The 26,405-nt window shown below is 43.2% G+C and overlaps 1 protein-coding gene across 1 annotated transcript in view; it reads left to right on the forward strand.

The window, feature by feature from the left end:
- The window catches only part of LOC137630626 (target of rapamycin complex subunit lst8-like), a 158,663-nt gene that overhangs the window by 54,742 nt on the left and 77,516 nt on the right, over positions 1-26,405 (forward strand). The window contains exon 5 of the mRNA XM_068362232.1: positions 4,020-4,162. Within this exon, the coding sequence (XP_068218333.1) occupies positions 4,020-4,162 (143 nt within the window). The remainder of the gene's footprint in view (positions 1-4,019; positions 4,163-26,405) is intronic.

The raw sequence follows: 26,405 nt of genomic DNA on the forward strand, positions 1-26,405 counted from the left end.
TCGTGGTCATTATGAATAACATACATTGGAATATATAAGACATAAACATATATGCTACATACATAATTTTTAATTGATTGTTCCATATTACCAACAGGAGTAGGTTTTTCTTCCATATCACAAGTTATTTGATTCTCTATACTAAGCAGGACTGAATTGTGCAATTAATTCAGCATTTAATATAACAAAAAAGTATCTCCACAGAAATGTTTAAATCTTGTGTTATTCTAGAGATGCTATTGAAGTTTCAGGAACAACTAGTAAAGCTTTAATTACATGAATTATATAAAGTTAATATAATGATGAAATTAGTTAGATCACTGCCAGTGTGTGCATAAAGATAAATGAAGAGGCTGGTTAATTTGCAAAGAGGGTAATTAACTAAATCCAGATAAAAAATAACCATCCCCATCACTGTTATATTAATATCTCTGAAACTCTTCTTTATTAAGTTGCAGATTTTATGGAATAATAAAGATGATGGTAATAGATTAGAATACTGTAATTCAAATGCATCCTTGGATAGTGGCATTCTTCAAAATGAATCTTACTAAGTTGAAATAATTTTGTGCCATCTTTGAATTAGATTATTCACTTGCCCTATGGATTTATGTGGAATAACCCAAATTATTATGAGTACCAAGCCAACTGCAATGGCAGATGTTTGACACTGCATTTCTTATTACAACTCTTCTGGTTGGGCTCCATCTATCATGTGATACAGGGGCACTCTGATTTCTAATATGCATAACAACTGCCATTTTTTAATACACAATTACAGTCCATTATGATACATTTGTTTGCACTTAATTTTAGTTTGGAATTCATAGTTATTCTAAAGGTACTGGAGGCTTTAACATCCTATCACTTCTGTTGCATCCTAGGTTAACAAAGCTCCTGTCCGATGTTGCACTCAAATTTAATTGAGTGAGGGCCTTTGGTTCTGAGGACAATGTCACAGGATTGATAGCTACTTACTTGGAAGTTCTCTAGAGGAAACAGCAATTGGGGTAGATACTGTTGCTGCAGACTCAACTGGCTTAGGGTGCGGGTCAAAGAGGGGTGTAAGAACACTTGTCACGGGTGTGGAAAGTCTGAAATGGTAGTTATGTAATCAGATATGGGTGCTATTTCTTTGCAGAGTCTGTCTCCGAGAGTCAGTGACATACAAATGGTTTAATATTGTTCTAGGCAAGATAGCTAGTTTCTAATGAGGCCCAGATGATTGTTAGTTTCTAATGAGGCCCAGATGATTGTTGGACTTTTAACAGTTTGACCTATGCTGAATCGAGGAAGAGCCATAGCATAAGTGTCGTAATATTTTTTTGCTTTCATTTCCTGGTTGCTATTTCAGCATTCACTAAAGCACAAGGAACAATCTGTGAAACAAAAATTTCACCAAGACCTCAGCTTTTGTGCTTGGGGAGAATTTATGGGGAGCATTTGGTGTGTTTCTCAGATCTAGTAATGCCAAATGAAGATTGGTACCATCCATATTGGAAAGTGTACACTTGGAAAGTCTCAGATAACCCTATGTTCAAAGACAGATTTAGATTTACGAACATGGTACCTAAAACCTGACACTAGAGGGTTGCAAGTCATTAAGCACACATGCAACTAGGTGGTAACTAGCAGTTGCAATGTGACATAAAAGTTAAGTACTGTAGTTGGACATCAAAACAGAATGGAGGTATAGCAAAGGTTAAATAATGAGTACAGAGATGAGCTAAAAAGACTCTGCAATGACATCCAAGTACTAATGACACTAACTCCTAAGATAGAGGGGGACCCAGAAATCACAGTTCTAAAGAATTAATGAATATGTGGGGCTGCAATGTGACACTTCAATGACATGCAAATACTAATGACACCAACACCTAAGATAGAGGGGAACCCAGAGATCCCAATTCTAAAGAATGAATGAATAAGTGGGACTGCAATGTGACACTGCAATGACATCCAAGTACTAATGGTAGTAACCCCCAAGATGGTGGGGGACCCAGAAATTACAGTTCTAAAGAATGAATATGTAGGATTTGGGAAGGAATTATAAGCCGAACCTAAGGGAAACTCCATTCTGTATTGGCAAGTTATGTTTCCCTCAGCAAATGAGAGCCAGTAGATAAGTTTTTTCATATTTGAAACTTAACAATTGTGACTAATCCTTGAAACGGAATGCTAAATAAATTCTAGAGTTCATTACCCGTTGATCAGTCCTTCAGAAAGTACCTCGGCTTCATTCTCGGTGGAGTAGTGTCCAGTATTGTACTAGTTTAAACCCCTTTTCTTTGAACTCTGTATTGCTCCCAGGTGTTTACATAAGTATTCACTAAGATCTCAACCCGAGTCATTTCAAACGTGATATCTCTTTTGTGGCATCTCAACGACTGGCTGATCCTGGTTCTTTCGAGAGGCAGTTGCCTTAGGATTGAGACGGTTCACTCTCTTTTGTTACAATCTTGGGTTTTATAATGAATTAGTAACAGTCAAGTCTCTTGCTTAAACAGAGCATGAAGAACCTGGCCGTAGTGATAGATATGGCAGCAGTGAGTCTTTCTATTAGACTATCTCCTCTTCAGAGAAGGAAAATTTCCTAATTTACCAAGTACATACCAGACCCTATAAGCCTGCTTATCCCTATGATGGGCTTATTTATGTAACAATAGATATAAGAAAGCTATACTTTGTATGTTAGAGGTAACTAATGATGATAAACTTCAGCAGATTGCAGAACTTAAAACCTACACTTCCAGTATAATGTGCCCACAAACGTTATGTCATGGAGTGAACAATTAGAAGCCAGTAATAGTCTCTTCGACACTAATGCTGGACTGTAAGCCCAAATTATATAAATCTATTCCCATTATCAATACACAACAGATTTAATACTCCGACCAGCTTAAAAGTTACCGTGAGTCAGTACACGCAGAATGATTGAAAATTCAGATACTTCCCAAATTATACTATCCGTTGTATGGTGCTGGATATGTACTGAATTCTAACAGTTATGCATTTTTTCATGAGGCTCAATACCACTCATTAATGTAGAAGTTTCCTTCTGACTGATCAAATTGTGGAATGATCTTCCCAATGAAATAGTAGATTCAGTGTGGAGCTTTAGAAGTTGGAACATGATGCCATTGCTTTTTTAGAAAGCTTGTTCTCTAGTTTCTTTTCATAGTGCTATGATAAATGTTTTTTCAAAATTGTTTTATCTGAGTATCATATTTTTTGGTATTTCTATTTTATCGTTTATTCTTTACTTCTTTTTTCTACTCTTGGCTGCTTTTCTTATTGGAGCCCTTGGGCTTCAAGTAATTTTATTTTCCAGTTTGGGTTGCAAATTAGCTGATAATATTATGAATATCAATATTCCGTATGGGACCAGAGAAACTGGCATATTCCATGGAAGAAAAAGTACCAACCAGTTAAGTTCTGGGGGATTTCCTCCCACCAGTGAGTCTTCCTATTTTAAAGGCTAAAAAATATAAATTTTACTTTTTCTGGCTATACAAACCTAAATTCTTTAAAGTTGAAGTTCACATCTCAATCACCACTCCCAGGTCTAAAGTTTTTGTCAACTCGCCGTCACTCTTCACCTATTGTTAACTACCTTGTTAATGAGTTCAGGAACCATTCCAGCTCTGCTGAAGACATATCCGTATTTTAAAAGACTCAGGTTTGTATACTGCTTGGGAAAATATAAGTTATTTTTTATATATATATATATATATATATACTGTGTATATATATATATATATATACATATATATATATATATATATATATGTATATATATATGTATGTATATATATATATGTATATATATATATATGTATATATATATATATATATATATATATATATATATATGTATATATATATGTATGTATGTATATATATGTATATATATATGTATGTATATATATGTATATGTATATATGTATATATATATATATATATATATATATATAGTGTTCTTTTCTTGTTCTTAATACTGTCACTCTTCTATTTTATAGGATGATGATAACTACATCTGCTGATCATACAGCCCGAATCTGGAAAACTGCGGATTTCCAGCAGATGACAGAACTCCGTGATACCAATCAAAGATGGGTTTGGGATGTTGCCTTTTCTGCAGATTCTCAACATGTGATAACAGGTATCGTTAGTTTCCAGTTTATTATTTCTTGTTCGTACTATAAAATCAATAAACCTCCAAATGACTAAATTGTGCTTCATTTCCGTGATTGGGATAGGAGTCATTTGGTTAATCAGTCATAAGCCATATAGGAGTTTGAGTAAAGGTGAGTACAGTTTTTAAGAAGCTTTCCTTTATACATAAAGAAGGGAATAGATGGTGCATATGGTCATCAAAGGACTATATGAAAACTCCTTAAGAAAGAAGTGGATATAATTCATTATGTGATTTTAATAAGTATGGAATGGTCCATTAAAACTCAGTACTGTAACAGATTTGAAAGACCTGGTTGATAGACATTCTTCAGAAATTAAATTATTTTTAAATATGTTAGAGTACAGTAATTATTATTGGCTTTTAGAATACTGTATGTAAATAAGAAAGTGTAACATATTTTGTTACTGATTACCTTCATAGTGAATTGTTATTGATCTCAAGGACAACAAAAGTTTGTTTCTATGCGAAATACAAACTATTGTCCTTTAGTTATGTTTTCAGCACGAGCTGGACGGCCATTGAATCGTTTTTTAATGAGCAGATAAATGACAGGTACAGCAAGGGTGAGGACCCCTGCCTCCCTACCTGTCAAAATGTGTTCACTTACTGTATATTTTCAGCTGCATTAGGTAAGAATATACTGATGGGCTGTTGATCAAAGTTTTCTTTTTCTTTTTCTTTTAGGAAGTGAATGCTGGCTGTTGATTGTTATGTGAAGCAAAACACTTGTACAGAGAAGAATGGACCTTACATCTGGTTTTATGTTAAACTAGCTCCTGGAGATCCACACTGTGCTTCTTGCTAGGGGTATGTTTCTTCAAATTCATTCCTGTGTGCTGAGTGTAGGTTGGGAGGGAGAGAGCCAGGGATCAGGTGTCTGATTACTTTGTTAGCTAAGCGGGACATGTGATGCACGTGCCCGAAGCCATGGCCCTGTGTCACGGCCCTGAGCCTGACCCACTGGGCTGCGACTCATGTCCCCAGGTACCCTGGGGGTCGGATAGACTGGTGTCGGCCTTGTGTTTGGGCACCCCTTGGCGAGGTCACAGTTCCACGTCTAGGGTCCCTGGCTATCCTGGTTTACATGTGGGACAGGTTTGTTTGGCTCTGTGTTTGTCCCCCCAAGGCTAATGCATGGAACCAGAGCAGTGACCCCTGTCATGGCCCCGGCTACTATTAGATTGTTGTCGGCTCCGTGTTTAGCCCCATTGGCCCAGTGCTCTGATCCAGTGTCATGGCCCCCTTTCCACGGCCTTCTGGGGTCATTGTTCAGGTCCCCAAACTACCATGGTAGCCAGGTGGAACTGTGGTACAGATCTGGGTTTCAGGTCCCTGGTTAGCCATTGTTCAGGGCTGAGGCTATGACCCTGTGTCACATCTCATTGCAGTCAATCGGAGTCATAGATAGGGTTCCCCAGCCATCCCAGTAGCCAGGGAGACAGGATTTTACGGCCCCGTGCACTTTTGGATGAAGGTGTTGTGGAATTTTCAGTCTCCCTTTCTACCAGTATATTAGATTCCTGCTTCTATGTTTGTCACGCTCAGTGCCAGGGATCCTTGCCCTGCTGTTGTTGGGCTTATCGGGCATCCTGGGCCATCTTTAGTCACAGATTACATTGTCAGTTCTGTCCTTGGGACACAACACTTGTATTTTTTGGGATTTATGAATTGACAGAGTAACCTGATGTACTCTCTTCCCTGGTTGGGTGAAAGGTTACTTTGAATTCTTCTGCCCTCTTAAGACAGCAGAGCAGATCTTGGATTGATGCCAATTGAAGCAGACAATCCTGAATAAGAGTATTTCTTATTGACCCCTGTGCACATGTTTGTGTGTGTAACGGTCGGAGGGGGGCTACCTGGGATCCATCTTTATGAGGGGCGTCGGTCATTGAGCGGCACTTCACTTCAGAGAAGGCGGCCTGGGGCTGCCTTGATCTCCTCATTCTCAAACAATTTAGCTCAGATGTAGCTCTGTCACTTAAGAACTCACTGGTATAGGATTTGGCACGGAAGGCCTCTTGGCCTTTCCTAGACCAAGATAGGACCACTCACAACTTAAGGTAGCTCTTTCAAGCTACCTAACCTGATTCTTCCAGGCAGTAGGGCAGTGGAAGAAGGAAAGAAGACGACTTCACTGTTGCCAGCGTTCACCCTACCTTTCATACGTCTGAGAGTAAGGGATTGCTTGTCATGTTGCATATGTCAGAAGGTAGGGGAATACTTGCCATGCCTTTAGTCAAACCAGTAGAGCCATATGGCTGAGCCTAGGGTAGTATGAATCCTTCAGGACGGTTACTTATTACCCTTTCCAGCCCTCTGCTCCTCCATACTCTTTTTCCAACAGATTACTTATCTGTTCTTCCAACATACCAAGAATCCTAGCCTTGCAGACATACTCAAAATTGTTCATGATGAATCTCAAGTGTTCTACAGTAGACTCTTCCTGGGGTAAAAGACAGCTGAAGGGTAGATTCCATCACCAACCTCTTGCCACGGAATGAGTTTGTAGTCAAACGAAGTTCACGATGGAAACAGTGTGAACTGTGTTGAGTTCCATCTGAAAGGAAGACTTCATGCTTTTAGCACTAGTGCATCAGTCCTATTGAAAGTACTTCCTTTCTCCCGCTACAGTACAATATACTAGTTCAAGACTTGGGTACAGCTCCTGAGGTTTACATTCAGATGTTCATTTGTCGATGTATCTCTCGAGTGGCTGGTCCTGGCCTCCTTCCTGTGGCAGTTGCTACAGGATCAAGTTCGACTTTTCTCTTTTGTCTGGATCTGAAGATTGTGATGAAGGAAAAATTGAATCTCTTACCCAAAATGAGGTTGAAGGACTTTGACATGCTGGTAAATACAACAGCAGCTAGAGTCTGTCAGCTAGACAATAGCAAGGAAGTGATTTATCCATTCTATCTAAGCACAGAACTACCACCTCGACACAGAATCTTCTCTGCCACCTTTCCTCACTGGAGAAATCCATTCCTTAAGTAAGCACCTTTGCAAGAGATCTCTTTAATACTGTTTGAAGAATCACTGGTCAGTCTCATGGGATCTTCATTCCTCGTGCCAGCAGGACGGGAGGCTTTGGTTGATCTTGCCTATTGGCTGAACAAGGGACCTTCACAATAGTCCCACTCAACTCTCCGCCTTCTGACAAGGTACTGTGTTCAGATGTGTTGAAAGAGTGGAGAGCCACACATCTATTTAGATGTGTGGTCAGAAGAAGCAGCATCTATTTTTTGATGTCCTAAGGCTAGCAACCTTTCTTGCTCTGCAAGTCTTCCAAGAATGTGGATGCATTTTTGGATGGCTTTCCATGCTGTAGAGTAGTCAGCTAAATACACTCCGGATAAGAGGAATTAACTTGCAGGCATAATTATTCACCAAGTGAGGGTTGTAGGGTTAGAGTGGTCCCTACATTCCAGCGTAACGGAGAGGCCTCTGGTTTGTGGGGTTTTAGATTGACCTATTAATTATACACAGCTAAAGAGGAAGCTCCCCATGTTTTCTCTCCCGGTACAATCTCATGGATCATATTTAAAATCGCCTTTCAGCACTCATACGATCACATGGATGATTATGTCCTTCCCCCATTCAACCCTATTCCATCTGCTAATCTACCGTGGGGGAATTATGCCAGGACTTGGGTTAACCCTGATTGCTCCCAGTTGGCCTTATGCTGAAAGGTATCCAGTTTTGCCTTGTTGAGATCCCATAATAACTCCTTGGCCCTCACTCCCCCAGGGAAAGTGAGCCATGTTTTAAAATTTATGTTGTAGAAGGGATTCTTCTCCAGTCGAATCATCTCTAGACGAGATTGTGGATTTCCTCATCTTCTTTGCCGAGAAAAGATCTCGCCCACTATTGTCAAAGCCATCACTGATTTGAGCATGGTCTTTTGACAGAAGGGGATAGAGCTCTCCTTCTCATAGGAGTTGCTTATGCTTGTGAATAGCTTCAAACTGTCTTACTGATCTCAGTACTTGACATCTGAGCCTTTGAGAAGGCTGCAGTCAAGGTTCTGACTCTCAAGACTGTCTATGCTGCCTTAGCATTGGTGAAGATTTTAGGCAAGTTACATGTTCTTTCTGTCATAGTATGATATAATCAGAGGTGATAGGAACGCCTTAGTTTGGTAATAGAGCAAATGGCCAAACTCTAAACATGTTCGACCCGATCCTTACCTTAAGCGGTAAGTGGCATGAAGAGATGCTTTTGTGTCCCATGAAGGCTCGGACTTGCTATCTGAAGAAGACTTGACACCTCAGAACTGAGTGTCAACAACTCTTACCTAGCACAGGCAAAACTAAGAAAGAAGTATCTAGCTCATGATCTCTTTCAGATTTTGTGAGTTGATTTAGTACCAGCTAGGACTGGAACTCTCAAAGTCAGTGGCTATGTCTCACCCTTACCTTCAAAAAGATTCTTGCAGTCAGTCATGTGTTGAAGGTTGGGTTGTGTATGCACCAGACCATCTTCACGGTTTTCATTCTATAGGAGTACCCACAAGCCCTTTGATGCCTTTGTGTTTGGGTGATTCATGCAGACTTTGGGAAGACTCATCTCCTCCATTGGGACAGACTTCTCGAGTTTTGCCGAGATCTTGGGAGCGTGGTAAATCATAAGAAGTCTCACTGCAACCTTCTCAAGATTTAGTATATCTAGGGATTAAAATACTCTAAACGAGGCAAAGTCTTTTCATCTAGAGAAAGAATAGAGAGACTGAAACAGGCAGATTATTATTATTACTATCCAAGCTACAACCCTAGTTGGAAAAGAAAAGATGCTATAAGCCCAGGTGCTCCAACTGGGAAAAATAGCCCAGTGAGGAAAGGAAATGAGGAAATAAATAAATGAAGAGAACAAATTAACAATAAATCATTCTAAAATAAGTAACAACGTCAAAACAGACATGTCATATATAAACTATTAACAACATCAAAAACAAATATGTCATAAATAAACTATAAAAAGATTCGTGTCTGCCTGGTCAACAAAAAAGCATTTGCTCCAACTTTGAACTTTTGAAGTTCTACTGATAGGCTACCAGCACATCAGTGTCCTAGGTTGCTGGGGTACCTATCCTCCTTGGAGCGACTGGTAGCCAAAGGCCATCTGCAAACACTCTCTCTCCAGTGGCAGCTGAAGATGTTTTGGTCTCAGCACAAAGACCTGCCAAGCCTTTGGGTTCCGATAGGGTCAGAGCAAAAGAGAGACCTGAGCAGGTGGGTGTCAGACACCAACCTGCTCAGGGGAGTAGACTTTCTCCTCCCCCGGAATTGATGCTTTTCACAGATGCATTAAAAGAAGGTTGGGGTCTCGCATGTTGCACCACATGGGCTCCGGGCTCTGGTCTGAGTCCGATCGACATTGCCACATAAACCCTTTAGACATGAGAACAGTCTTCTGACCCTCACGCAATTCCATCAGCTTCTTTCAGGACACACCATCGTGCTGGTGAGCGAGAACCCCGCGGTAGTGGCTTACATAAACAGGCTAGGAGGTACTTTTTCACAGCCCCTTGGCCATCTAGCTGTGGAAATAATAAGATAGGGAGAAGGTAGCTTGGTAGTCCTATCAGCCTGTTTCATCCCTGGTGAAAGGAATATTCTGGGAAACAGTCTGAGTAGAAAGACTCAGATAGTTGGCTCCGAGTGGTCTAGAAATATCAGATAGCCAACAAAGTCTTGACTTTGAGGGGTTCGCTGATGATTGACCTGTTCGCGACGTCCCTCAACAGGAAGCTTCTAATGTACTGCTCACCAGTATTAGATCCCCTGGCAATCTGGCAGGACACCTTCCAACAGCAGTGGTACAACAGGGAAATCTACACGTTCCCTCCCATGCCTAGTAAGAAGGCTTCTGAACAAGATAAGGGTATTGCAAGACCTCTCAATGACCCTAATAGCTCTGACGTGGCAGCATACCGACTGGTTCCTGAACCTTCTGCATCTGCTCATAGAGGTAGTGAGGGAGCTCCCTTCGCTTCCTAATCTACTCGGACAACAATATTTAAAGATCTTCCACAAAGCAGTAGCTTTGCTATGGCTTCATGTTTGTAGGTTATCCAGCAACTTCTCACAACGAGAGGCTTTTCCTAACCATTCGCGAGGAGGATGGCAGGTTACCTCAGGGAGTTGTCTTTCTTTGTATACCAGGCGAAATGGTCCATCTGTTGTGATCAGTGTGGGGAAGGGTTATCGCTCTTCTCAGTGCCACAATCCCTGTGATAGTGGAGCTTTTCTTATATCTCAGGGAAGAAAAACTCTGCTCAATTTTAGCATTGAAAAGCTACTGCTCACCCTTATGCCTTGCTTTTAAATTGAGAGGAGTTAACATATTCTCCTCTACGGAATTGTCTCTCGTCATAAGAAGTTTAGAGCACAGTTACCCAAAATTGGAAGTCAGTTCACTTTTTCTGTTAGCCCTGACCTCTGAAAAGAGATTCAGAGAGCTATATTGTCTGTCCTACAATATCACCCATTCAGGGTGGATGGGGGCAGGTAACACTCGGCTTCGTCCCTGATTTTGTAGCTAAGACTCAAAAATCATTTGTAGGGGATAGTAGATTTTGGCCCTCCCAAATTGAGTCTCTCCATTCTATAACTGATGACCCAGATCTGCGGTTACTATACCCTGTGAGGGCACTTAGTAAGTATCTCAAATGAACTGCAAGAGCTCATCTACAGGTCAACAGACTCCTCGTCAGTACTGGTAGAGTCAAGAGGAGAATCACTAGGAACACGATCTCTAGCTGTATCAGACAGGTGATTGGACAAGCCTCCCCCTACAATCGGACTCCACTCCTCTTGACCATAGACCCAGAGCTCATGACGTCATGGGTGTTAGCACATCCCTGGCGTTCATAAAGAACTAATCTGTGACGAAGGTTCTACAGGCGGGCATGTAAAAGCGCCAAACAACCTTCACAACCCTCCATCCACAAGACCTAACCATCAGGGACCTAGATACCTTCTCGATAGGTCCTGTGGTAGCTGCACAAAACGGTATCAGAAACACCTCAGCTCTAGTAATTCTAGAATGAATGTGCAAGTAACTGGCCTCTTCGTTCTTCACTCTTCCCTCTCTTGCAGATTAGCATCTGGGGAACTTTGCAAGCTGACCTCCTCGGACTGCAGTTGGGTACCATTGTCCCTTGTGTAACCTGATGTATATCAATATATATTTGTTTTGTCCCCAGTCTCTTAGATAGGTGGAATCAGGCAATGTCTAGTTCAAGTGCAGAGCTTGGCTCCAAGATTACACTTACAAGGAAACGTCACAATGCTTAGTTCTCGCACCATTGCACCAATTGTTCAGAACGTTGGCTCTCAATGCTGAGAGTTAGTGAAGTGACAGGGTCTCTCTAAACAATTCGTGTGAAGCACAGCATTGCACCCCGGGACAATTACCAGCCAGTTGGTGTAGGACTTCCACCCACCTGATGGTGAGTCTCCTCTGTAAACAGTGAAATGGTTTGTATATAGTGAAATGGTTTGTATATAGTGCATGAACAGAGTACAAAAATTTGAAATTATTTGTATTTTTCCTAACTAGACATACTTAGAGCTCTTTATACATACTAGTCTGGCCATCACCTATCCCTGAAGAAGTTGCTCACCATAGTACCTATTGCAATTTTGCTAGACGCTGGCACTCGAGACACTTGCCAACGTTCGGCGGCGCTCGCCTCAACAAACTACTAGTCTATTAGTCCTGACTTGCCAACCTCCTTTGAGATCCTAGCTAGTGTTTGTGTTCTTTGCATACTAAGTCCAGTAAACTCTTACATGCAAGACTACATTTTGTCACTAAGCACGGTGAGGTATACAGGCAAGCTCCCCTCCCTGACGAGGCACACAACTACAGAGGCTTACTAACACCCCCAATAAAGGGCTATTACGAGCTCCTTTGGTTGCTCATGTGCATTCGCTCAAGGCAAAACCCTCGGGTTATTGCCGCAAACGCGGATACTTGCTGACTGCTTGTGGCTACTCCATGCTACCATTGTGCCCCCCAAGGCAAAACAAGTCTCATAATCTTGCGGGGTTGTTGCCGCAGATACGAATGCTCTCCGATTGCTTGCGGCTGCCATATCCCACCGTTGTTCGGCAGTCATCGAGTCTAGTGAAACATAATTCTTCGGGGTTATTATCTCGGGTTTCTCTTCCTTACGGGACAGAGAGCTCTACGCAGTACTCACACAGTGTCGGTCTTTGACCCCCCTGCAATCTTTCCTCACTCCGTCACACCTTCAGGGCACAATAATCTAGTGAAATATGCCCTTGCAAGGCTATTTTCATGCCTCTAGTCCCAGGGGATAGAGTCAGCTTGTGCTTACATTTACGATCGATTACAAACAAAATATTCTATTACAGGGATGCGTATCCCTCCCACAAGGCTGTCAGTAAACACCTAACAATGACGAAGGTCTGATCGTTTTGCTAGCTACCTGTACTTTTCCTGATCTCACACATGCTCACAAATATATTAATGCTACAGCTAGTCGACGATCAACTTCTTTGGATAACAATGTTGCGCTTTGTCACACACATTATTCTCGCAAGCGACTCCACAAGCTCCTAGTGGTTGCCCATACACGTTTTCACTATGCGCAGGCTCCTTTTCGAGCACTTACCGAGAGTCAAAGTTACAATTGCACATAACCGCTTGCGGGCAAGTGAGCAATTTCTGCCGACAAAGGCAGTTCACTTCGTTACTTGCATGCGTTACTCTTAGACGGTCAGGTGCATACCTGTGAGAGATAACAAGGACTACTGTACGTACCATTATACAGTTGGAACCCCGTTCTAATAAATCATTAGATCCCTTTCTAATTTGATGGTTGTATTCCATGGGTAAACTCAGGTTATGCAAAACCCTGCTACCTTCCTGTGACCAGACATAGGTAGTCTACCCTCAAGGAGATTCTTCTTTCATTCCAATCAGTTCCTTCCTAACATCCATATAAGTATTTGGAAGTACGTAGACTCTTGAACGTTGCATAAGCAAGTCTGTTCCCTCGTACAGAAACATTGGGTGCTTATGCCAGATTTTCGGAAACGGAGAAATGCAAACGTATTCGTCGTTTTTAAGGGATTTCTGTTATAGGAAGAAGGTTTCAATTGAGACCATTGATTAGTGTTCCCAACTGAGTTATGGCCACAACGAATCATTTGGGCTGGGCATGGCTCTTCATCCCGCCTTGGTATTCCTGTTATAAGATTGGAAGAAACTGCCTGCTAGAGGAATTTTGCAGTCTCTATTGCTGTTCTATAGCTGGACTTGTGCATTCAATTACCAGTTTGACTAATGAATTGAAGATTCGTCTCAATCTTTTCTTTTGGAAGTAGTTATGTGCGACATCTTTTTAGCCACCGATCTCTTGCTTGACAGCGATCGCTAGTGAGATTCGCTTTTACTATACCATCATCCGCTAGAGAGTACTGGCTACTCTAGTGTTACCGATCTGTAAGCGGACCTACACAACCAACTTCCATTGGAATGAAGGCTGCTAGTGACAGAATTCATCCCCTTACAGAATAGTTCCTTGCAATCAGTTGCATGACTCAACGGCAATCGACTTGAGATGTTTACAGTACTTGCTAAACAATCTCTTGGCTCCTCGGGCACAACCGAGGAGACTCAATCGTTCCCTTGAGAATCAAGGTTCCTTGTTCCTCTTAGATGAAATTTCCAACCCTACCGGGTAGTTGGTTGACCAGGTAGCTCAGAGTACATCCCAATTTCTGATAGTTCAGAAGGGAAGGCTACTTTTCTCCCGGAAAGGTTGTTGGCACAACCTGTCTCAAGCAGCCTTACTTTCCTTTTACAAGTGAATGCCTTCTCCTGTAGGAGCGCATAGTGTTACTTGCCAAGCTCCTGCAGGAGGCTGGTCATATAAGAGTGCCTAGAATCAGGCCAATTTGGCATGTGATCACAGACTCAGGTCTCATGATGGAGTGTTGTGCACCCATTCACTGAGCACTAGTGAGGTGAGTGGACGAGCTTCTCCGCATGTATGCAATCTAGGTTGCTTCCCTAATAGCGAGCTTGTAAAAACCTACTCGCCCACACATCAAACTTCGGTATTGCATTCACCACAAGTGCGGACTACCTTGGTAGCATGCACGCACTCACAATCGCAGTCTTCTTTTGCAGCGAGACTTGGCACAGATGTTTGCCACCTTACCTGCGCACACTTAAACAGGTGTTCGCTGATCCTCTCCTAGCTACGTTTGCATTGCCATTATATGGTTACCCCACTCTACCTTTTCGCTGTGCTTCAGTAATGGGCAAAAATACACTGGTTTGCAATGCTCGCATAGAGCCTACAAGCCTCCCTATGGAGAACTGGTTTATCTGGGAAGGAGGATCGATACCAAACTAGGCAAAATTTGTCTGTCCAAAGAAAAAATAAAGAAGTTGAAAACAGGCAGTGCCCCGTTTTCTGTCGCAGGTTGTGTTAGCTGTGGCAAAGGTTGCTGGAGAAGTTAGTACAGCAAAAGACCTCTTGGTCTCAGCATTGAGATCCTTCGAACATCATTAATACAATAGGGTCAAAGCAAAAGGGAGACTTGAGCTGGTGTGTGTCCAACAATAATCTGCTCAGAGGAGTAGACCTTCTCTCTCCTCCCACAGAATTGAGGGTTTTTACAGATACGTCAAAAGACGGGGGCTCACCTGTTCTACAACAAGGCCTCTGAGCTCTAGTCCGAGTTTGAGCAACAGTGCCACCTAAAGCCTCCTGGAAATGAGGACATCATTCACATCCCCAAGCAATTCCATCAGCTCCTTTCAGGATACTCAGGGTGAGCGACGATACCGCTATATAAACAACCAAGGAGGTACTTTTTCACAGCCCCTCTGCTATCTAGCTGTAGGAAACCTGAGATTAATGAAAGACAACTTGGTATCCCTTTCAGCCCCGTTTCATCTCGGGCAAGAAGAATGTGCTTGCAGACAATCTGAGCGGGAACTCTCATATTGTAAGCTTCAAATGGTCTTTGAAACAACAAATAGCCAAAAAAGTCTTTACTCTGTGGGGTTCACCAACAGTCAAGCTGTTGGCGACGTCCCTCCACCAGAGACTTACATTGTACTTTATCTAGTATCAGGTCCCCAAGCAGTCTGGCAGAAAGTCTTCCAACAGACAACTGTCTACACACTCCCTCCTTCTGCCTAGTAAGGAGGCTTTTGAACAAGGAAAAGGCATTGCAAGACTTCTCAATGGCCCAAATAGCTTCTTTGTGGCAACAGGCAGAATAATTCCTGGACCTTCTACATTTGCTTATAGAGGCACCAAGGGTGCTCCCTCCACTTCTCGAGCTAGTCGGACTACCACACGAGAAGATCTTCCACCGAGTGATTAGTTCGCCACGACTTCACACCAGGAGGTTATCCAGCATTTCCTCACAGCGCGGTGCTTTTTGCAACAGGTGCTGAGGAGGATGGCAGGATACCTCCGTGAGTCATCTTAAGCCGTATACTGAGGAAGTGGCCTGTCTTTTGTGGTTGGTGTCATGGACGGGGTATCATTCATCTCAGAGCCACTATCCTAACCATATTAGAGATTTTGTTGTACCTCAGGGAGGGAAAAGCTGTGCTCAGTCTTGGTGGGGAAAGGCTACTGCTCAGGGTTAACATTTCCTCCTCGAAGAAATGGTCTCTCCGCATACAAAGTTTCAAGCGCATATGTCCTTAGTTGGAAATCAGACCTCCGCCTTGGAATGTAGTTCATGTACTACATTCTTTGAAAGGAGTACCTTTCAAACCTCCTAATCAGTCATCAGACTGTGACTCGACATTGAAGACTGTTTTCTTCTTAGCCCTGGCATACGCAAAGAGAGTCAGCGAGCTACATGGTCTGACCTACAACGTCACCCATTGAGAGAGATGGCGATGAGTGACACTCAACTTCATCTCTGATTTTGCGGCCAAGACTCAAAATCCAGTACAGTGGTACCTCTACCTACGAATTTAATTCGTTCCACAACCAACTTCGGATGTAGAAACGAATTTTCCCATAAGAATACATGGTAATTCATTTAATTCGTTCCTCAGCCCAAAAATCCATAATAAATTCTTAATAAATGGCTACACATAATTACACATAACAATAACATAACTGTATAATATGAAAGAAGCATGTAAAAAAGATAATTATAAAGAAATAATAGCTAACACCTTAATAAAATAAGAAATTATAATAGAAAACCAGTAACCACATAGCATGAATCTCTAAACTTCATCGATATCACACTGTTAACTCCGGTTCTGGACTCCTGCTTGATCTCTGTTTTTACCGGAGGTCCGGTAGCAAAGGCCCGTCATCGTGATATCGTGACCGTCTCCGGTACGATAACATTATCCTCAATGAATGAGTTATCTCCAGTGAAGCCGGAGATACGATGAAAACGGGGGCCTTAACTGTGTAATTGTGATCAAACATGACAAAGGTTCGTGTGTAAAAGGCTTCAGCCGGAGTCTGAGTGCCGGATTTCACCGTTGCACTCCAAAAATCTGCTCCGGAACGATAACTAGTTCTCACCCAATGAGTATCCATTATAGCGGAGCATAACTCAAGGCGGAGCCAAGCATAACTCAAGGCGGAGCTAAGGGTGTCGGTATAAAACGACCCCAATTAATGACTCATACACTAACGTACCTAATAATAGTGTTAGCTATATTAACAGTAACCACATCAATAAATCGTTTATAATATTAAACGTACTATCATCAATTCTGATACTGAGAAGAGGCCTGAATAACCCGTGATCGTATAAAAACGGAGAACGGGAAATTCACCTCTCTTACTCAAAGAAAACGAGAGAAAGGATAACTCATACCTGTAGAACAGGAAACGAGCACTCTATGCTTTCGCTCTCAAGGTTACATATTAAAAATTAACATCACACAATAAATAAGAAAATTAATAAAATTGATTGCTTTACTTAGTAATAGTAATAACGAAGAATAACGACAACGTAACAAAAAAACAAGGATATAGCCTAAAACGAACCCTCCAGGAGGGTACAAATTAACAGACTAAATCGCTAAGCTTTAAATCGTTACTATGCTTTAAAACGCTATCTTAAATCGCTATTCTTCGTAGGTCCAAATTGGACTTGCAAGCAAATAAATACCATAGTAAAAATTAATAATAATTAATGATAACATAAAAGGCCATAAAACGTAAGTGATATAACCTATCTGACAGAGTACCAGATGGGCAAAATTAACTAGAAAATTTACCGAAGCGAACATACCCAAAATGGCTGCCGATATCTCGGCAGGACAATCGCTTCCAAAACTAAAAACCACCATAATGGAAATAGAACAAAGGCCCGGTACTGCCAAAAGCTGCCAAAACAAACTATGGTACTTAACATTGGTAAGGGTGAAGTAACAACGTCAGTCATGTTGAAATAACGAGAAATTCTTCGAAAAAACAGTGCCCAAAAAAACTATGCTTGCTTCAAGTCCAATTAAAGAAGGATGTCCTAGAGGGCGCGCGTGGTAGGTGTCGTTGGGGAGTTCAACCATGTTATCTAGGGCCTGTCACGGCCCTCCCCATTGATGAAGGGATTATCTAAATGGAAGACAACCTGTGAATAGTGGTTTACACACGCCTTTGTTTAATACACGACACCTACAAGGTGTTCGCGCGAGGGTTGTAACCTCTGCATTCCATGCTTTTATCTTTCTCTAGTATATTTGGAAGATTTATATTAGGAAAGGTATAAGGAAGGACCTTTCTCACCGGACGTCACAGGCCTCTTCCCAGAAATAGATTTTTCCTTCGTCAAAATCCCTTTATTGCCACTTTACCTTAGAGACAGGCCAACGCAGGTGTAGGATTTGCTACGCCAGGAGGAGAAGGACGATCGGCGAGAAGGTAGACATGGTGTTAACATGTTCTTTAAATAAATACTCTCTCTCTCTCTCTCTCTCTCTCTCTCTCTCTCTCTCTCTCTCTCTCTCTCTCTCTCTCTCTCTCTCTCTCTCTCTCTCTCTTGTTCTTCACTGTTAGTGTTAGAGACGTCTATTAATTTTTCTGAGAGAGAGAGAGAGAGAGAGAGAGAGAGAGAGAGAGAGAGAGAGAGAGAGAGAGAGAGAGAGAGAGAGAGATTAAACAAAAATGAGAGATTAAACAAAAATGAGAGATTAAACAAATACGTGTTGTGTACTTATGATTTTTAACAGCGTTAACGAGTTGAAAGACAGTTAAATGTAACTAAAAAAACAATATCAGCGAATCTGAATTCCTTTATTAACTAAAACAAATATTGATACAAACACACTCTTGTGCGTATGCGCAAACACACACACGCATGAGGAGACACGATCGGCGAGGAGGTAGAGATGGTGACTGCGATAACATACCGTAACTTACACTACGGAAATTTTAATCTAACTTAGCTTATTTGTTTTTTTTTTTATTTTTATATTTCATATTTTTCAATATTAAACTTAGCCGGTGATTATATAAGCTGCAGCTCTGCTGCCCGACAGAAAAACTCTACGCTCAAAATCCGCCAGCGATCGCTATGCGGGTAGGGGGTGTACTTCAACAGCGCCATCTGTCGTGCAGGTACTCAGTACTCAATGTAAACACAGAACTCAATTTTCTCTCTGTCGTGCCACCGGCAAGACCTACTAAATTCGCTGTTGCTTACTGGATTGGTTTTCACATATTTTGGTGAAGTACACATTTCTAGTTTTGAGCTTTCGCTTTGCAGACGTTATCTTCAATACATCCTTGCATTCTTTTGTTGATTTCAGATTATTTGTTGACGACTTTGGATAGATTTTGAATTCCCCTTTGACTAATTCAAAATGGCTGACCCTTCTCAAGTCCCTAAGTTCAGGAAGTGTAATGCTAGGGACTGTTCAAGGCGTCTTCCGAAGGCCTCTATCGATCCTCACACCGTTTGTTCCAATTGTCGGGATAAGACCTGTCAATTGGAAGATCGATGTGAGGAATGCGTTGGGCTTTCGGAATTCGATTTCATCGAATTCCAGAAATATACACGTAGGCTAGAGAGAGAGAGAGTCAGGAGAAGTTCATCTCGCTCCGTTGAATTTTCCTCTCCTCATGCCCCACAACCTATTCCTTCCCCTGTAGTGGTTGCTCCTGATCCCCCTTCTAGCACTCAACAACCTTCGATGGCAGATATGATGCGTGCCATCCAGGCTCTGGGTGAGAGAGTCGAGTCATTGGCTAGTGACCGTAACCAACTCATGGCAGACGTCAAGGAGTTGAAGTACAAGAGTGCAGTGGGTAGTGATAAAGTGAGTGGTAGTGTTGTGGAAAGTGTTGTGGATAGTGTTGCGCTTGAGGGTTCGTCTGTTCGTGCCTGTCGTCCTCCCAGTCCGGGACCTCTTGCAAGCTCCCAAGCCCAGGGGAGAAGCAATGTCGTACGACCAAAGGGTTCGAGAGGCTTTAATCAGCGAACAGACGTTCCCTCCGTGGTTTCGGACGTATCTAACCAAGATCGCCCCACCCACACGAAGACGAGAGAGCCCATTTATTCCTCGTCTGCGGAAGAGGTTTCTCGAAAGAAACCATGGACCAAGGTCTCGCGGCCTCTTAAGCGCAAGTCGGTCCCTTCCGCGCAAGTCCAACGGCCCAGTTGTAGCCACTGGGTCAGTTCGGACTCGCTGCAGTCTTCCGATGACTGCTCACCTCCTAAGAGAGGCAAAGCGGTACCGCATCAGGCAGTAACACCGTCTGTTGCCGCACCTGCTCCTGTAGACCCTAAGTGGTCTTTGCTGCAGACCATGCAGTCACAGTTAACGTCATTGATGCAGGACTTTCGTGCGGAGAAGGTTGACGCTGCACCAACCTCTAGCCTACAACCACCCACGGTTGTGCGTCCAGTGGACGCTGAGGCTACCTTCTCCCGCACTCCAGCTGTGAGAGTCCCGCCACCCATGCGTTCCAGTGTACCCTGCCAGCCGCATGTTGACGTTCAGCGACGCACGGAACCTTCCGTTGACGTTCGCGAGTTACAACAACAGCCTAAGTTGTTTTGTTTTGACGCGGTGCGTCAACCTCCGCAACCCAGTGTGGTTACCTCTACTCGCCCACAGCAGACTAGACAGTCTGGAGTAGACGCTTTGCGTCCCCGCGCTGCTATGGTTGTTGCCAGTTCACAGACTGGGCAACAGTTCCATGACGTTGCGTCCGGTTCAGTCACGCGTGCACCCGTGCTGCCGGACTCAGCTGACCAACCGATTCCTACTCCTTTGCCGCTTCCTCCTCAGTTTTCAGATGATGGACTCTCTGATGATGACGACGCTGCACACATTGACGACCCACATACGGACATCGACAAACCCAAGACCACGCAACCCTCCTTGGACTTTAGGAATGTTCTTGCACTGTTCAGGGAGATGTATCCTGATCAGTTTGTATCTGCGGCCCCACGCTCTCCTCCATCAGAGTTTGCTTTAGGCACGCAGTCATCCGCGCCTGCCTTTACGAAACTCGTCCTCGCCCGCTCGTCCAAGAGAGCTTTACGAGTGTTGGGAGATTGGATGCAGTCCAAAAAGAACCTTGGGAAGACAGCATTTACGTTTCCCCCTGCGAGACTCTCTTCCAGATCGAGCGTCTGGTATGCCACGGGAGAAGTTCTCGGCTTGGGAGTTCCTGCCTCTGCCCAGGGCGTCTTCTCAAGTCTAGTAGACTCTCCCCGCAGGCTAGCCATGAGACGCTCTAAGATATGTTGGTCTCCTTCAGACTTAGACCATCTGTTGAAAGGAGTGTTCAGAGCCTTCGAGGTTTTTAACTTTTTGGACTGGTGTCTGGGAGCTTTGAGCAGGAAGATCTCCCCTTCTGACAAGGAAGCTTCCTTGCTATTATGTCCTGCATGGACAAGGCCATACGTGACGGATCCAGTGAGCTTGCGGCTTCGTTCGTTTCCGGGGTCCTCAAGAAACGGGAAAACCTTTGCTCTTTCCTGTCAGCTGGAGTAACACCGTGTCAGAGATCGGAACTTCTTTTTGCTCCTCTCTCAAAGTGTCTCTTCCCAGAGGACTTGATAAAGGAGATTGCTGCCTCCTTGATTCAGAAAGACACCCATGACCTGGTTGCGTCCTCTGCCCGCAAAGCCACCCCTTTGCCTACCGTGTCTAGACCCAGGATGGACACTCCAGCGTCCAGATTTATTCCGCCCTTTCGTGGCAGAGCCTCCAGCAGAGGAGGTGCTCGTGCCGAAGGGAGACGTGGGAAGAAGAAAGGTACCAAGTCCTTTAAAGGCAGAGTCTGACTGCCACCTTCTTCAGACAGCAGTGGGAGCCAGACTCAAGAACTTCTGGCAGACCTGGGAGAAAAGGGGCGCAGATGCACAATCTGTGAAGTTGCTCAGAGAAGGGTACAAGATCCCATTTGTCCGCAAACCCCCTCTAGCAACGTCTCCCATCGATCTCTCTCCCAGGTACAGAGAGGAAGACAAGAGGCTAGCTTTGAAGCAGGAGGTGTCTCTCTTACTAGAAAAGGGAGCGGTAGTCAAAGTCCGGGACCATCAATCCCCGGGCTTCTACAACCGTCTCTTCTTGGTGGTAAAGAAGACAGGAGGGTGGAGGCCGGTGCTAGACGTCAGTGCGCTGAATGTCTTTGTCACAAAGCAGACGTTCGCCATGGAGACCACAAAGTCAGTTCTAGCAGCGGTCAGGAAGGAAGACTGGATGGTCTCTTTAGACCTAAGGGACGCATACTTTCACGTCCCCATCCACCCAGAATCCCAACCTTTTCTGAGATTCGTTTACGAAAAGGTTGTCTACCAATTTCAAGCCCTGTGCTTTGGCCTAAGCACGGCTCCTCTTGTGTTTACGAGGCTGATGAGGAATATTGCCAAATTCCTGCATTTAGCGGATATCAGAGCCTCCCTCTATTAGGACGACTGGCTTCTAAGAGCTTCTTCCAGTCGTCGCTGTCTGGAGAATCTAAAGTGGACTCTAGATCTGATCAAGGAATTGGGTCTCCTGGTCAATATGGAAAAGTCCCAACTGGTCCCATCCCAAACTATAGTGTATTTAGGGATGGAGATTCACAGTCAAGCTTTTCGGGCTTTTCCGTCGGCCCCCAGAACAAGTCAAGCCCAGGTATGCATCCAGAACATGCTAAAGAAGAAACGATGTTCAGTCAGACAGTGGATGAGTCTGATAGGGACACTATCATCCCTGGAACAGTTCGTTTCGTTAGGGAGACTACACCTCCGTCCCCTTCAATTTCACCTAGCTGTTTACTGGAAAAAGGACAAGACGCTAGAAGCGGTCTCGATCCCCATTTCCGAGAAGATGAAGTCATCACTGACTTGGTGGAAGGACAGTATCAACCTCAGAGAGGGTCTGCCCCTGGCTGTTCAGACCCCCAACCACGTTCTCTTCTCGGACGCATCGGACACGGGCTGGGGTGCGACATTGGACGGTCGGGAATGCTCGGGAACGTGGAACTCGAATCAAAGAACGTTACATATCAACTGCAAGGAGCTACTGGCAGTTCATCTGGCCTTGAAAAGCTTCAAGTCCCTCCTTCAAGGCAAAGTGGTGGAGGTGAACTCGGACAACACCACGGCCTTGGCGTACATCTCCAAGCAAGGAGGGACCCATTCTATGACGTTGTACGAGATCGCAAGGGACCTCCTCACCTGGTCAAGAGATCAAAACCTTTCTCTAGTAACGAGGTTCATCCAAGGCAATATGAATGTCATGGCGGATTGCCTCACAAGGATGTGTGCAAGAGACTATGGGCCACATGAGGCCAACCTACCATAGATCTCTTCGCAACCTCGATGACCAAGAGGCTCCCAATATATTGCTCACCAATCCCGGACCCAGCAGCAGTTCATATAGATGCCTTTCTACTGGATTGGTCCCATCTAGACCTTTATGCATTCCCCCCGTTCAAGATTGTCAACAAGGTACTGCAGAAGTTCGCCTCTCACGAAGGGACAAGGTTGACGTTAGTTGCTCCCCTCTGGCCCGCGAGAGAATGGTTCACCGAGGTACTTCAATGGCTGGTGGACGTTCCCAGAACTCTTCCTCTAAGAGTGGACCTTCTACGTCAGCCACACGTAAAGAAGGTACACCCAGGCCTCCACGCTCTTCGTCTGACTGCCTTCAGACTATCGAAAGACTCTCTAGAGCTAGAGGCTTTTCGAAGGAGGCAGCCAGGGCGATTGCTAGAGCAAGGAGGACATCCACTCTTAGAGTCTACCAGTCGAAGTGGGAAGTCTTCCGAAACTGGTGCAAGTCGGTATCAGTATCCTCGACCAGTACCTCTGTAACCCAAATAGCTGACTTCCTATTATACCTGAGGAAAGAAAGATCTCTTTCAGCTCCCACTATCAAAGGTTACAGAAGCATGTTGGCAACAGTCTTCCATCACAGAGGCTTAGATCTTTCCAACAACAAAGATCTACAGGACCTCCTTAAGTCTTTTGAGACCACGAAGGAGCGTCGTTTGGCTACACCTGGATGGAATTTAGACGTGGTACTAAGATTCCTGATGTCAGAAAGGTTCGAGCCACTACAATCAGCCTCCTTTAAAGATCTCACTTTAAAGACTCTTTTCCTGGTTTGCTTAGCCACAGCTGAAAGAGTCGGTGAGATTCACGCCTTCAGCAGGAACATCGGATTTTCATCTGAAACGGCTACATGTTCTTTACAGCTTGGTTTTCTAGCCAAAAACGAGCTACCTTCTCGCCCTTGGCCGAAATCGTTCGATATTCCAAGCCTTTCAAATATGGTTGGAAATGAACTAGAAAGAGTCTTATGCCCTGTTAGAGCTCCTAAGTTCTATTTAAGACGAACTAAACCTTTACGAGGACAGTCAGAAGCTTTATGGTGTTCTATTAAGAAACCTTCTTTGCCTATGTCAAAGAATGCAGTTTCCTATTATATCAGACTGTTGATACGAGAAGCTCATTCCCATCTGAATGAAGAAGACCATGCTTTGCTGAAGGTAAAGACACATGAAGTTAGAACTGTCGCTACTTCAGTGGCTTTTAAACAAAATAAATCTCTGCACAGTATAATGGACGCAACCTATTGGAGAAGCAAGTCAGTGTTCGCGTCTTTTTATCTTAAAGATGTCCAGTCTCTTTACGAGAACTGCTACACCCTGGGACCATTCGTAGCAGCGAGTGCAGTAGTGGGTGAGGGCTCAACCACTACATTCCCCTAATTCCATAACCTTTTTTAATCTGTCTCTTGAAATGTTTTTTATTGTTGTTTTTGGGTTGTCCGTAAGGCTAAGAAGCCTTTCGCATCCTGGTTGATTTGGCGGGTGGTCAAATTCTTTTCTTGAGAAGCGCCTAGATTAGAGGTTTTGATGAGGTCCTGTAGTATGGGTTGCAACCCTTGATACTTCAGCTCCTAGGAGTCGCTCAGCATCCTAAGAGGATAGCGAGGCTCAGTAAGGAAGACGTACTTAAAAAAGGCAGAGTAATTGTTCAAGTCGACTTCCTTACCAGGTACTTATTTATTTTATGTTTGTTATTTTGAATAACTGCTAAAATGAAATACAAAATCCTTAGCTCATAATAATGTAAACAATTAATGCTGGTCTCTACCCACCCCCCTGGGTGTGAATCAGCTTATATAATCACCGGCTAAGTTTAATATTGAAAAATGTTATTTTTATAATAAAATAAATTTTTGAATATACTTACCCGGTGATTGTATATTAAAGGACCCTCCCTTCCTCCCCAATAGAGACCCAGTGGACCGAGGAGAAAATTGAGTTCTGTGTTTACATTGAGTACTGAGTACCTGCACGACAGATGGCGCTGTTGAAGTACACCCCCTACCTGCATAGCGATCGCTGGCGGATTTTGAGCGTAGAGTTTTTCTGTCGGGCAGCAGAGCTGCAGCTTATATAATCACCGGGTAAGTATATTCAAAAATTTATTTTATTATAAGAATAACATTTTTTACATTTTTTTCCTTTTGATTTTTAATTTTCATCACTTTCAGTGAAGAGTTACGGTATGTTATCGCAGTCACCATCTCTACCTCCTCCCCGACCGTGTCTCTTACTGTGTAGCAATTTTTGCACCTGTGTGTGTGTGTGTGCATACGCACACGAGTGTGTTTGTATCAATATTTGTTTTAGTTAATAAAGGAATTCAGATTAGCTGTTATTACTTTCTTAGTTACATTTAATTGTTTAACTCGTTGACGCTGTTAAAAATTATATGTACTCTAAACACATTTTTGTTTAATCTCTCTCTCGGAAAAAAAAAATAGACGTATCTAACACTATAACAGCGAAGAAGAACGAGAGAGAGAGAGAGAGAGAGAGAGAGAGAGAGAGAGAGAGAGAGAGAGATATTTTATTTAAAGAACATATTAATGCTATGTTTAGAGAGAAACAGAAAAAGAGAGAAGTCTTATTTAAAAGAGCTTGTTAATGCTATCATGGTTTTCTTTGCTTCACTTTTTTCTTTCTTTCTGTTCATCACGCTGGCCCCTCTCACAAATGATCGTTGCCAACAATCTCTTTGTCCTTTATCCGTATCAACAAAAGGCGTTCTATCTCTTCCAGGGTATTGTTAAGATGTCTTATAATAATGGTGATCCCCTTCGATGGTTATTTGCTGTAATGGCTGCCTTCAGCTTGATGATCCTCGAGATCATAAGCCTATTCCGGCCATATTGTTTAGCTATACAGTATCACTCACATGCACACTGCTCTCATGTTTTTCTATAATTTCTTGCTTCAATTCTAATGAAAGAATTGCCTTCTTCCTGTACTGAAACTTAGCTTCTTAGGCACCATGATTATAGGTAAAATAAAAAAGGAAATGCGAGAAAAGAAAGAAAATAAGCACTGTTAATAACAGACCAAACAGAGGGCAACCACACGGTACACACAAGAATAGAGAACTGAGCACTCGATGCTCAATGGCGTAATGTTTACTTCGTGTGTCGAAATAAAATTCGGGTGTAGAGTAAAAAATTTGCTCGAATTTTACTTCGTATGTTGGAAAATTCGGATGTAGATACGTTCGTGTGTAGAGGTTCCACTGTAATAGCAGATCCAAGATTCGGGCTTTTCTGAAGTGAGAGTATCCATTCTGTAACAGATGATCCAGGTCGACTATTATGGTACCCTGTGAGGGAGCTGGGGCAGTATCTTGAATGAACTGCCAGAGCTCACCTTAAGGTCAACAGGCTCTTCATGAGCTCAGGAAAG

Source organism: Palaemon carinicauda, chromosome 38 (assembly GCF_036898095.1).
Source record: "Palaemon carinicauda isolate YSFRI2023 chromosome 38, ASM3689809v2, whole genome shotgun sequence".
Lineage (NCBI taxonomy): Eukaryota > Metazoa > Arthropoda > Malacostraca > Decapoda > Palaemonidae > Palaemon > Palaemon carinicauda.